The 12,500-nt window shown below is 48.0% G+C and overlaps 1 protein-coding gene across 1 annotated transcript in view; it reads left to right on the forward strand.

Annotated features, from left to right (window-relative positions):
- Nucleotides 1-12,500, forward strand: part of LOC311048878 (SH3 and multiple ankyrin repeat domains protein 2-like) — a 338,179-nt gene that overhangs the window by 309,608 nt on the left and 16,071 nt on the right. Inside the window, exons 19-24 of the mRNA XM_084062202.1 lie at nucleotides 3,881-3,993; nucleotides 5,293-5,398; nucleotides 6,959-7,468; nucleotides 8,293-8,616; nucleotides 9,523-10,752; nucleotides 11,553-12,180. Coding sequence (XP_083918328.1) covers nucleotides 3,881-3,993; nucleotides 5,293-5,398; nucleotides 6,959-7,468; nucleotides 8,293-8,616; nucleotides 9,523-10,752; nucleotides 11,553-12,180 — 2,911 coding nt within the window. The remainder of the gene's footprint in view (nucleotides 1-3,880; nucleotides 3,994-5,292; nucleotides 5,399-6,958; nucleotides 7,469-8,292; nucleotides 8,617-9,522; nucleotides 10,753-11,552; nucleotides 12,181-12,500) is intronic.

Here is a 12,500-nt window from a genome sequence, read left to right on the forward strand (position 1 = left end):
CCCTATAGGTTGCATCTAAACCCTATTAACCCTAACCCATATATAACCCCAACCACATTCCTATAACACTAGACCCCTAACCCATAACCCCAACCACATTCCTATAACAGACCCCCAACCCCAACCACATTCCTATAACACTAGACCCAAAGCTCGTCTCACACACAAGGATTTTCAAAGTCTTGAAATCTGTTAACATCTCACTACTGGATACTCTTATAGGATTCCCTTATCAGATTATCTGCGCACAGATTTTAGTAGAGGTTATAGGCGCTTCAGTGGTTTTAAATGACATATTTATAGCTATGGTTACATTTATCGTGATTAGTGTGAACCACAACCACCTTAAAAACCTTCCAAATCCAACCCTAACCCCAACAATAACTCCCAACTCTAATCCCAACCCCAACTCTAGGGGGAACCGAGGGAACATGAGGCTGAGGGAGGATAGCACTGACCCGGTTCTAAGCTGGGTGTCCCGGGTCTGTAAAACACTAACATGTCCTGGTTAACAATAACAATAATAATAATAATAATAAGGTTATAGCGCTCACATGTATTATCTTCTGTTCAGTTGAAAGGTGCAGTCACTAGGTGTGCTAATAGCTCAAATAATCCCCCCCCCCTGCCCTGTGAAAACGCCTATGGTGTGCATACATGTGTGTGTGCATGAGCGTGCGTTGCGTGTACATGAATGTGCGTGCATGAACCGGGTGCGGGCGGGGTCCTAGCGGTTTGTGGGTGTTTGAAAACAACGGGTCTGGTATAAAAGTCCCAAATGTGCCGTTTGCCGCCTTTCCCCCAGGTTTCCATTTCAAGGACACATTTTGATAGAGACGGCGCTGCTGCCTTAGCAGACGTCCCTTGTTCATCATCGGTCATTAAACATTTGATTTAAAGGTGCAACCCCCCCCCCCCCCGGCATTGGGATGACGCTGAGTGGGCTGTTTTGAACGAGAGTTGGTTCGCACGGCTTCCCAGGCTGACCCCGCAAGACACGCCTGGCTCATTTCATAAACCTTTTCCTCCCGTTTGTGTTTCGCTTGTTTGTCTGTTTGTTTGTTTGTTTATCCAGTCCTGTTTCAGCTTCATCCGCAGTTCAGTCTGGAAACAGAGGACACACTGTAAATGTACTCGGTGTTAAAGGCACATTATGTAACTTTGCTCTGCGTTTAGATAACGAAACCATAACAATAACAACACCAATCATTTCCCTCATCAGCCACTGGAGTACAGTGGAGCAGTGTGGTGCGGTTTACCTGCAGATATACACTGCTCTCTTGCCATATTTTGGTGTTTTGTTTGTTTAGGTAGACGGCCCAAAAAGTCCCCGTCTTACCAAAACAAACAGTGAAAACACCTAAACACAGCAAGAGGGCAGTGTGTTTGTTTCTGCAGGTAAACACTATAAACACCACCACACTACTGTAGTGTGTTTCTACTGGTAAACACCACCACACTACTGTAGTGTGTTTCTACAGGTAAACACCACCACACTACTGTAGTGTGTTTCTACAGGTAAACACCACCACACTACTGTAGTGTTATAGGTAAACGCCACCACACTACTGTAGTGTTTCTATAGGTAAACACCACCACACTACTGTAGTGTGTTTCTACAGGTAAACACTATGAACACCACCACACTACTGTAGTGTTTCTATAGGTAAACACCACCACACTACTGTAGTGTGTTTCTACAGGTAAACACTATGAACACCACCACACTACTGTAGTGTAGTGTTTCTATAGGTAAACACTATAAACACCACCACACAACTGTAGTGTTTCTATAGGTAATCACCACCACACTACTGTAGTGTTTCTATAGGTAATCACCACCACACTACTGTAGTGTTTCTATAGGTAATCACCACCACACAACTGTAGTGTTTCTATAGGTAAACACCACCACACTACTGTAGTGTTTCTATAGGTAAACACCACCACACTACTGTAGTGTTTCTGCAGGTAAACACCACCACACTACTGTAGTGTTTCTATAGGTAAACACCACCACACTACTGTAGTGTTTCTACAGGTAAACACCACCACACTACTGTAGTGTTTCTACAGGTAAACACCACCACACTACTGTAGTGTTTCTATAGGTAAACACCACCACACTACTGTAGTGTTTCTGCAGGTACACACCACACTACTGTAGTGTTTCTACAGGTAAACACCACCACACTACTGTAGTGTTTCTATAGGTAAACACCACCACACTACTGTAGTGTTTCTATAGGTAAACACCACCACACTACTGTAGTGTTTCTATAGGTAAACACCACCACACTACTGTAGTGTTTCTATAGGTAAACACCACCACACTACTGTAGTGTGTTTCTACAGGTAAACAATATGAACGCCACCACACTACTGTAGTGTTTCTATAGGTAAACACCACCACACTACTGTAGTGTGTTTCTACAGGTAAACACTATGAACACCACCACACTACTGTAGTGTAGTGTTTCTATAGGTAAACACTATAAACACCACCACACAACTGTAGTGTTTCTATAGGTAATCACCACCACACTACTGTAGTGTTTCTATAGGTAATCACCACCACACTACTGTAGTGTTTCTATAGGTAATCACCACCACACAACTGTAGTGTTTCTATAGGTAAACACCACCACACTACTGTAGTGTTTCTATAGGTAAACACCACCACACTACTGTAGTGTTTCTGCAGGTAAACACCACCACACTACTGTAGTGTTTCTATAGGTAAACACCACCACACTACTGTAGTGTTTCTACAGGTAAACACCACCACACTACTGTAGTGTTTCTACAGGTAAACACCACCACACTACTGTAGTGTTTCTATAGGTAAACACCACCACACTACTGTAGTGTTTCTACAGGTAAACACCACCACACTACTGTAGTGTTTCTATAGGTAAACACCACCACACTACTGTAGTGTTTCTATAGGTAAACACCACCACACTACTGTAGTGTTTCTATAGGTAAACACCACCACACTACTGTAGTGTTTCTGCAGGTAAACACCACCACACTACTGTAGTGTTTCTATAGGTAAACACCACCACACTACTGTAGTGTTTCTGCAGGTAAACACCACCACACTACTGTAGTGTTTCTATAGGTAAACACCACCACACTACTGTAGTGTTTCTACAGGTAAACACCACCACACTACTGTAGTGTTTCTACAGGTAAACACCACCACACTACTGTAGTGTTTCTATAGGTAAACACCACCACACTACTGTAGTGTTTCTACAGGTAAACACCACCACACTACTGTAGTGTTTCTATAGGTAAACACCACCACACTACTGTAGTGTTTCTATAGGTAAACACCACCACACTACTGTAGTGTTTCTATAGGTAAACACCACCACACTACTGTAGTGTTTCTGCAGGTAAACACCACCACACTACTGTAGTGTTTCTATAGGTAAACACCACCACACTACTGTAGTGTTTCTGCAGGTAAACACCACCACACTACTGTAGTGTTTCTGCAGGTAAACACCACCACACTACTGTAGTGTTTCTATAGGTAAACACCACCACACTACTGTAGTGTTTCTGCAGGTAAACACCACCACACTACTGGCTGAGAACTGCTGATATACAGGGAAACGACTGTCATTTTTTATTGTTATAGTTTTGCTATGTAAACACAGGGCGAAGTTGCATACTATGCCTTTAATTTACCTCAAAGCTGAGGTAAATTCACACTGAGATGTTTTTTTTTTCACGGTGCGCTGTCACTGAGAACGACTGGCTTGCAATGTCTCTGTGAGAGCTCCATCCTGGCAGTGTAATGACCTCTGTAATGACCTGTGCCCGGCGGCGGTCAGTCACATGTGGTCCTGGTTTGTGTACCTCACAGATAAAGTGGACGAGATGACCCCCGCCCTGAAGAACGCCACCGTCGACATGAAGGTGGCCACCATTAAGCCACGCCCCTCCAGTCGCTGCTTGGTCACGTCCTCTGACCTGAATGTAAGCCAACATAATTACACACCAATTGGTGAAGATAATTAATGTATGTATGTACCTTTTTATGTATTATTATTATTATTAATATTAACCCTTTAAGACCTGGGATGCATCTGTGTCACTTTAGATGTCTTTGCCTATTCAAAAATAGCAGATATACAAGCTCATAGCGCGGCACCGCTACAAGCTCACCGAGTGAGCTTGTAGATCTGCTATTTTTGAAAAATCTTGAAACATCGTTTTTTTTTTCAAATTTTTTTTTTTTCTAAGAATCGCCTCAGGTCTTAAAGGGTTAATAATAATAATATATTAATGTGTGTACCTTTTAATAACACTTATTGTATGTCTCAATTTATCCAAGTGTGTTGTAAGTATTGTTTTTGTTAATAATAAGTGTTAAAAAAGCTCTGTATTCAGATAGTACTCATTGCTGTAGAGTGTTTGTTCAGGAACAGGGGTCTCCCTGTCTCTCTAGCTCTTTAGTTCAGGTTGGGATACTAATTTGACCCAATCAGGAGAGAGAACTCATACAGGATGAACAAGTGAAATTGGAAGTGATGACATAAAGCAGTTAGAAACAACAATGGAACTGGAACACTATAACATTGAAGCTGAACAATGGGCACTCTCCCCTCATTGGCTGAAATTAGCAACTCACCTGAAAGTGTATTTCTGTTTATTAAAGAGCTGGAGAGACATGGAGACTCCTGTTACCGAACAAACACTCTATAGTAATGATTACTATCACTATATAGAGCTATTTAACACTGTTACTCAACAAACACTCTATAGCAATGATTACTATCACAATATAGAGCTATTTAACACTGTTACTGAACAAACACTCTATAGTAATGATTACTATCACAATATAGAGATATTTAACACTGTTACTGAACAAACACTCTATAGCAATGATTACTATCACAATATAGAGCTATTTAACACTGTTACTGAACAAACACTCTATAGTAATGATTACTATCACAATATAGAGATATTTAACACTGTTACTGAACAAACACTCTATAGCAATGATTACTATCACAATATAGAGATATTTAACACTGTTACTGAACAAACACTCTATAGTAATGATTACTATCACAATATAAAACGTTTTGTTTTAACCAGAATATACACTTACTCTGAAATCAGTTATAGAGAATGTATCTATGAGCTTACTGTATATATCATTAAATGTAGTTAACTACATTGTGTAGTATGGATGTAAAAGTCTTGAATAGAGAATAGATTGCAGAGTGTTAAACTGTAATTAACGCGGCAACGTTTGTTTTGCAGTCCATGTATCATGAGCGCCAGGGCGTGGCGGTGGTCACGCCCACTGTGCCAGGGGTGTTCCTGGGATTACCGCTCAAGGGCGTGATGAAAAAACAGAAGTCCATAGGTATGCTACGTGTGCGTGTGCGTGTGCGTGTGCGTGTGTGTGTGTGTGTGTGTGTGTGTGTGTGTGCGAGTTACTCCCATGACAGAGTGACAGACAGACAGAGATTGACAGGTCAATACAAACTAATAGGCGAGTGCACTCCCGGTGCGCATTTCCAAACGCACCCTATAGGTGAATTAAGGGAAGGTTTTTGCCCTGGACACAGAATGTAAAGTCATAACTATCCTTCTATTGACGCTGTCACTCTGTCACGGGCTTAACTCGTAAAGTGTCGGGATACCCCGGGGTATGTACTCTCCAATCCAGACGGACCAAGGCAGAGTCCTGCAACGGGGTCGGGTACCCGCGGATACCCGACAGGTACCCGCGTTTGACGCGTGAAAACGGGTGAAAATTTTACTTTGATAAGATCACGGGTACGGGGACGGGCGGTACTGAACCAATCGCGGGCGGGTATCATTTTATTGTGAAAATCAGAGAGCACTGTTTCCGCCCATACAACGTCACTTGTGTAACTTAACACAGCACAACTGCATGGAGCACGCTGGTCAGTTATCTTAACTCACAAAAACATATTGAACATCCTGTTAGACCTTCGAATTAAAACCATCTGACGACGTAAACAACGACACGTGTGTGCTGCGTAGATGCGCGTTCGCGCGCGTGGCTTAAGCTCGCTCCTCCGTCTTCACTTGATTTCTGTACGAACCTGACCACTGAATGTAGCGCTGTTGCTGAGCGCTGCTATCTTTTTCAACACACTTTTCAATAGGATTTACATTTTACTCTGCATGTAATCACGGGTATACGGGCGGACAACGGGTCGTTTATTTGACGGGCGGGGTGGGTCTGGTTTGTATTTTGAAATAATCACGGGTGACGGGTCGGTCTACGGATCTGATTATTGACAGGCGGGGCGGGCGCAGGTTCTCAAAATTGGACCCGTGCAGGACTCTGGTTCCAGAGGAAAAAAAAGAGAAGAAAACCTGGCTGACATATGCCTCGGCTTCCCAGATAACGATGGGAGTGAGATCTTTGGTGAAAAGCAGTGGTGGAAAAAGTACTCTAATTCTTTACTTAAGTAAAAGCACCAATACTGCAATATAAAAATACTCTGTTACAAGTAAAAGTCCAGAATTCAAAATTTACTTGAGTAAAAGTACAAAAGTATTGGCATCAAAATGTATGTAAAGTACCAAAAGTAAAAGTACTAAATATTTGAAAATAGCAGATCTACAAGCTCACAACGCGTCGCGATGCGACGCGTTGTGAGCTTGTAGATCGGCTATTTTCAAATAGCCTAGGTATAAAATAGAGCTAAAGTGGTTAATGTATGTTTTATAATGTACATTACATTACATTACATTACAGTCATTTAGCAGACGCTTTTATCCAAAGCGACTTACAATAAGTGCATTATCTGAAAAGTAACTAGTAACTGAAGTTTTCAAGTAATTGTAGCGGAGTAAAAGTACAATGAAAAGTAAAACCAAACAGCAACAACTCTCTCTCTCTCTCTCTCTCTCTCTCCCCCCCCCCCCCCCCCCCCTCCCCCACCAGGCCCAGAGGAGGAGAGACAGGGTTACCTCATACCTCCTCTGCTCAAGTTCTCCCGCAGCCTCTCCATGCCCGACACCTCAGAGGACATCCCCCCTCCCCCGGCCATTTCCCCCCCCTCGCCCCCCGCCGCCGCCTACAACTCAGACTCGGGCGGCGGCCCCGTGACGACCCGGAGCTACGGCGGCGCGGGGGCGCGGGCCGGCGGCGGCGGCTTCGCCCAGAACTCCTCCTCCTCCTCGCCCAGCACCAACGCCGTGACGACCATAACGCGGACGGTGGACGCCGGCACGCTGCGGCGCGGCTACTACCGGCAGAGCTCGGAGCAGTTCGAGAGCACGCGCCTCCGGGGCCGCGCGCCGGTGCCCGAGAACCCGTACTCGGAGGTGGGGAACAGGTCTCTCTACGTGCCGGCCAAGCCGGCCCGGAGGAAGGGCATGTTGGTGAAGCAGCCCAACGTGGAGGACAGCCCCGAGAAGGCCTGCCGCCTACCGGCCGGGGCGAGCCCCTCAGGTAAGGGATGGGGGGGAGGGGCGGGTGTTACCATTGTTGTAATCTCTCAAGACAGATTCAGAGCTCCTGTTACAACGTGTAGAGTTAGGAATGTAAACAAACACATGTGGACCCGGAAGTGGAGGGCTGAGGGCGGGACCTAACGGCCAACATCCTGTTAACCACATTCTATTGGGAGGTCCCTCCGGAGTCAAGTTCAAACACAGCAGAGGGCGCTGTTTTTTTTTCCTTTTTTGTCTCGGCCAGGCCGAAAGGCATGGCGAGAGTATGTTTTACCCCCTGTCTGTCTGTCCGTCCGTCCGTGTGTGTGTGTGTCCGTCCGTCTGTGGACGGCTAATCTCTGGCACCGTTGGCTTGATCGCAGCAAAGCTGTGCACACACACTCCCTGGATGCCAATTCAGAACCTCTGCCCCAAATCTTTCACGTGGGCCTGTTATAGCGCCACCAGGAGGCCGTTTTGTGCAAAATACATTGGCGGAGACCTGTGCTCTGAGGAGCACTTTTTCTAGTTTGACTATGGGTTCCCAGATTGCCATTGTTGTGGCCCAAAATAATTTGTTTAGTTTAATTTATTCGCACATTGTTATATTAAAATAGAAACAATACATATCAAATGAAGTTATTGTGCAAGAAGAGGAAGAAGCCGGTAGGCTTATTTGGAATCCTCTCCTTAAAGAGGAACCATATTTTTTTTCCTCCATTAATGAATTAATCCCTCTTTTAATCTTGAGTGCCCGGATCTCCAATTTTGTATCTGATGTCTTGTCCCGGTTGCTTTGTTCTCTCAAACAATAATAAGGATTGTCCCTGTCCCCTCCCTCAGGGCCGGTGTCCATGCCCACGACCCCCACAGAGCGGACCTGCCAGTCCATCCCCATCCCCACCATCATCATCAAGGAGCCGTCCACCAGCAGCAGCGGGAAGAGCAGCCAGGGCAGCAGCATGGAGATCGAGCCCACCACGCCCGAGCACCCCGCGCTGTCCGCCGGGGGCGGGGGGCTGCGGCCCGAGGACCCTCTCAACTCACTGGCCAACCCCTTCGCGGCGGCCATCGCCGGCGCGGTGCGGGACCGAGAGAAGAGGCTGGAGGCCAGGAAGAGCTCCGTCTCCTTCCAGTCCATAGACATGGGAGACGACGACATGACGGGTAAAAAAAAACAATAACTCCACCAGAGAGTCAATTCAATTTTCAATTCAATTTTATTAAAGTGTCAAATCACAACAAGTTGTCTCAAGACACTTTACATGTAGAGAAAAGAGACCCGACATCCCACCCTGAGTAAGCAATTTTGCGACAGTGGCAACGAAAAACTCCCAGTGCGTCACCTCCCTTCACTTCATCTGGGCCAGTCCGAGCAGAGCCGGCCCTTCCATTAGGCAAAGTAGGCAGTTGCCCAGGGCACCATGAGGCTGGGGGGCTCTTTTTAAACAATATTAGAATAAATGGGTCGCTTTTGACCCATGTGTGTAAACTTGGTGTAATAATACAGAAACTATTTTTGTTCATAAAGTATGAAAGGACAAGTGGAAATAATCATGAAAAACAAGATATTTAAAGAATACAAGAGATGTTGTCTGGCTTACTTGTTAACTAGTTGTACGAACTCTTGTTTTATTGGATCTTGTTTAGTCGATACACTTTTTGTATTAGCTCGTGCTCATTTGATTTTGTCTCATCTGTTTAAGACAGTAGGTAGCTGATATATAGCACTTTTACCTTAGCGCTAGATATACTCTTGGTTGCTTGTTTTTGCAGGAAATGCACTTAAGACTTCTGGTGATTAGTAGTTTTGTTCCCTACCTACACTAGGTGTATTCAACTGTATGTTGAATACACTTATTGTAAGTCGCTTTGGATAAAAGCGTCTGCTAAATGACTGTAATGTAATGTAATATTCAATGATAAAATGAATTGATTTAAAAAAAGATATAGCAAATAAATACCCATCCCTGCATGAAAAACAAATTTATGACCCATGTTGTGTATTAGAATGGTTGTGCATCAGAGGGTTAAATCGATCAGCCTAATTGACCGTTGCACCCTTGACGACAGGTCCCGCCCCGATGCCCCGCCTTCGCCAGTCCAAGTCCATCGACGAGGGCATGTTCAGCGACGAGAGGTTCCGCAAGATGATGGCCCCGCCACCCGCGCTCCTGGGACAGCCGGTGGGCGGCGGCAGCGGCAACATGACGGACTTCAGCAGCCCCGAGCCCACCGTGGTGCGGGAGCCGCTCCACAGCCGGACGGGCCAGTACCCCAACCTGGACAGTCCCGTCAGCCTCCCGGCCACGTCCCCCACCAAGTCCCACTACAGTGCCAACGGTACCTACCTCCACCCTGTGACCGGCAAGCCCTTAGACCCCAACTCGCCGCTCGCCCTGGCCTTGGCGGCGCGCGACCGGGCCATGAAGGAGCAGCAGCAGAACCACCCGCAGAACCAGAACCAGAACCCGCCGCAGTCGTCTCAGCCTCTTCCCCCCAAATCCGCCGAGTCGCAGTCCCTCCCCGTGGTGGTCCAGTCCGGCAGCGGCCACAACAAGCCAGACCTCAACCAGCCGCTGTTCATCGACACCAAACTCCGCACGGGGATGGAGGCGGGCTTCGCCGCGGCCACCATGGGCCGGCCCGGGGGCGGGGGGGGCCGCGCCGGCGGCCTGCGGCGGCAGATGACGGAGCAGAAGTACGAGTCGGACGGAGCGCGGGAGGACCGGCAGCACCAGCACCACCACCAGGCGGTGGAGGAGAGGAAGAGCGCGCCGGCGGACAGCAGCGGCTCGGCCGGCCTGCTGATGGTTCACACCAACAAGGAGGACATCAGCAACAGCCCGTCTGAGCTGAGGGACCCCAACCAACCCAACCCCGCCGCCGCCTCCCTAGGCCCCGCACAGCCGCTCAGGAGGCGGAGCATGACCCCCGGCGGCGGAGAGTCCCTGGACGAGCCCATCAAGCTGCCCTTCCGCATCCCGCCGCCCCCGCTGGCCTCGGTGGACATCGACGAGGGGGAGTTCGTCTTCTCGGAGCCCCTCCCGCCGCCGCTGGAGTTCGCCAACAGCGTGGACATCCCGGACGAGCAGGCCAGCGCCATCGCCCACATGCTGCTCCAGCAGCAGCAGAGGCGGAACGGCGGGGGCGGCGGCGGCGGGGTGCTGGGAGGGCCCCTCCCCGCCGCTCTGCCGCCGTCCTACCAGGCCCACGCCCCGCCCCCCGTCGGCGAGCAGCAGCACAAGCGAGGAGGAGGAGGAGGAGGAGGAGGAGGAGGAGTGGGGAACTGCCTCCCGCCCGGTAGGCCTGTCACAATTATTACATAATCATCATCTTATCGCAATTATTTGCGATAATAGCAAATATTTTAGACCTTCCAGAAAAATGCGATTATGCGATCACAGAATTTACCGCATAATCAGCAAAATGGCGCATAATTATGCGGGGGTAACGTTTTTTCAAAAAGGCCGCATCGCATCGCGTAATATGTGCATCGCATCGCATAATATGCACATCGCATCGCATAATATGCACATCGCATCGCATAATATGCGATTCGCATCGCATATTTCCGCATATTTCGCAACTTTTCACATATTTCGCATTTTTTGCAACTTTTCGCATATCGCGTATTTCGCATATTGCCGCATATTAAACAAATTTCCGCATATTTCGCAACTTCCCGCAATTTCACCACATAAAATTGCAAAAAAAAACACATATTTCATCGCATAATCAAGTATTTTTGCCCGTGTTTTTCTGGAGGGTCTAATATTTGATTGATTGCAATATTTTTTGCATAATCGGCATAATTGGCAAAATAAAAAACAAAGCGTCACTTCATGACATGTTGTAAGCTTGTAGATCAGCTATTTCTGCTATTTTAAAAACGTTTAGAAAGTATAAAATGATTAAATATGTCAGTAATTTCTTTGTGTATTATTTGCATATTTTTGCTTTTTTTTTACGAAGCCTAAAAGGCAAACAGAAATACATTTTTCATGTTCCAATGTTTAACGCCATAAAAACACAATCTTATCGTTAATCGCAATAACTTATATGGCAATTAATCGTCAACTTCCATTTTGTCCCTGTGACAGGCTACCCTCCCCCCACCCCCGACATGATGGAGCCGCTGGCGGTGCACGGCGACTCGGGCATCGAGGAGGTGGACAGCCGCAGCAGCGGCGGAGACGCCCAGCACATGGAGACCACCAGCACCGTCTCCAGCATCTCCACCCTGTCCTCCGAGGGGGGCTTCTGCGACAGCGCCCTGGAGAGCCTCTACAACACCACCGCCACCGACGGGGGCCACGCCTACCTGGTGGAACGGCCCCCCGTGCCCCCGCCCAAGCCGCCCAAAGCCAAGCCTGTCATCAACCGCACGGCGCTCTACCACGACGCACTCATCGAGGAGCCCCCGGAGTCCTACGGAGCGCCGCCCCCCCAGGCCCCTCCCCCGCCTCCCCCCGGATCGCACCACCACCCCTCGTCGTCGTCGTCGGACCCCCCTCCCGCCCGGACCCTCGGTCAGAGGACGTCGTCGAAGCTGTGGGGGGACCAGCAGCCGCCCGAGCTGCGCAGCCCGCCGTCCACGCCGGACCCCAAGAACACGGTCATCACGGAGCTGAGCTCCATCCTGCAGCAGATGAACCGCGGCGACAGGCCGCCCAAGCCGGGGGACAACCTCAACTCTCCTACCGGCACCAGGGGAGCCTTTGGAACCAGGTAACTCATCCAGTGAAAAGGTATATAGCCTGGAATCCAGACTGATTCGGTACGTTTGTCTTTTTCTCACTCTCTCGCTACTCAGTCTGGCCACCAGGGGGCCTATTGGACTCGTATTTCTATTATGTAGGCAAGTCAGGAAGTGACTCGGGTTTTGCATTGGGCAAAACTGGTCCCCCCCTCCCCCCACACACACACACACACAGACCAATCAGAAGCCGCGTTTATTTTTCGTCCCGTTTGTGCACAGAGTTAGGAGGCTTTCCAGAAAAATCACACCCTGTGTGAAGTGAGTGGTGCCTTGCTTAGCTTGGCTAACA

Source organism: Gymnoscopelus microlampas, assembly GCF_963454915.1.
Source record: "Gymnoscopelus microlampas genome assembly, chromosome: 1".
NCBI lineage: Eukaryota > Metazoa > Chordata > Actinopteri > Myctophiformes > Myctophidae > Gymnoscopelus > Gymnoscopelus microlampas.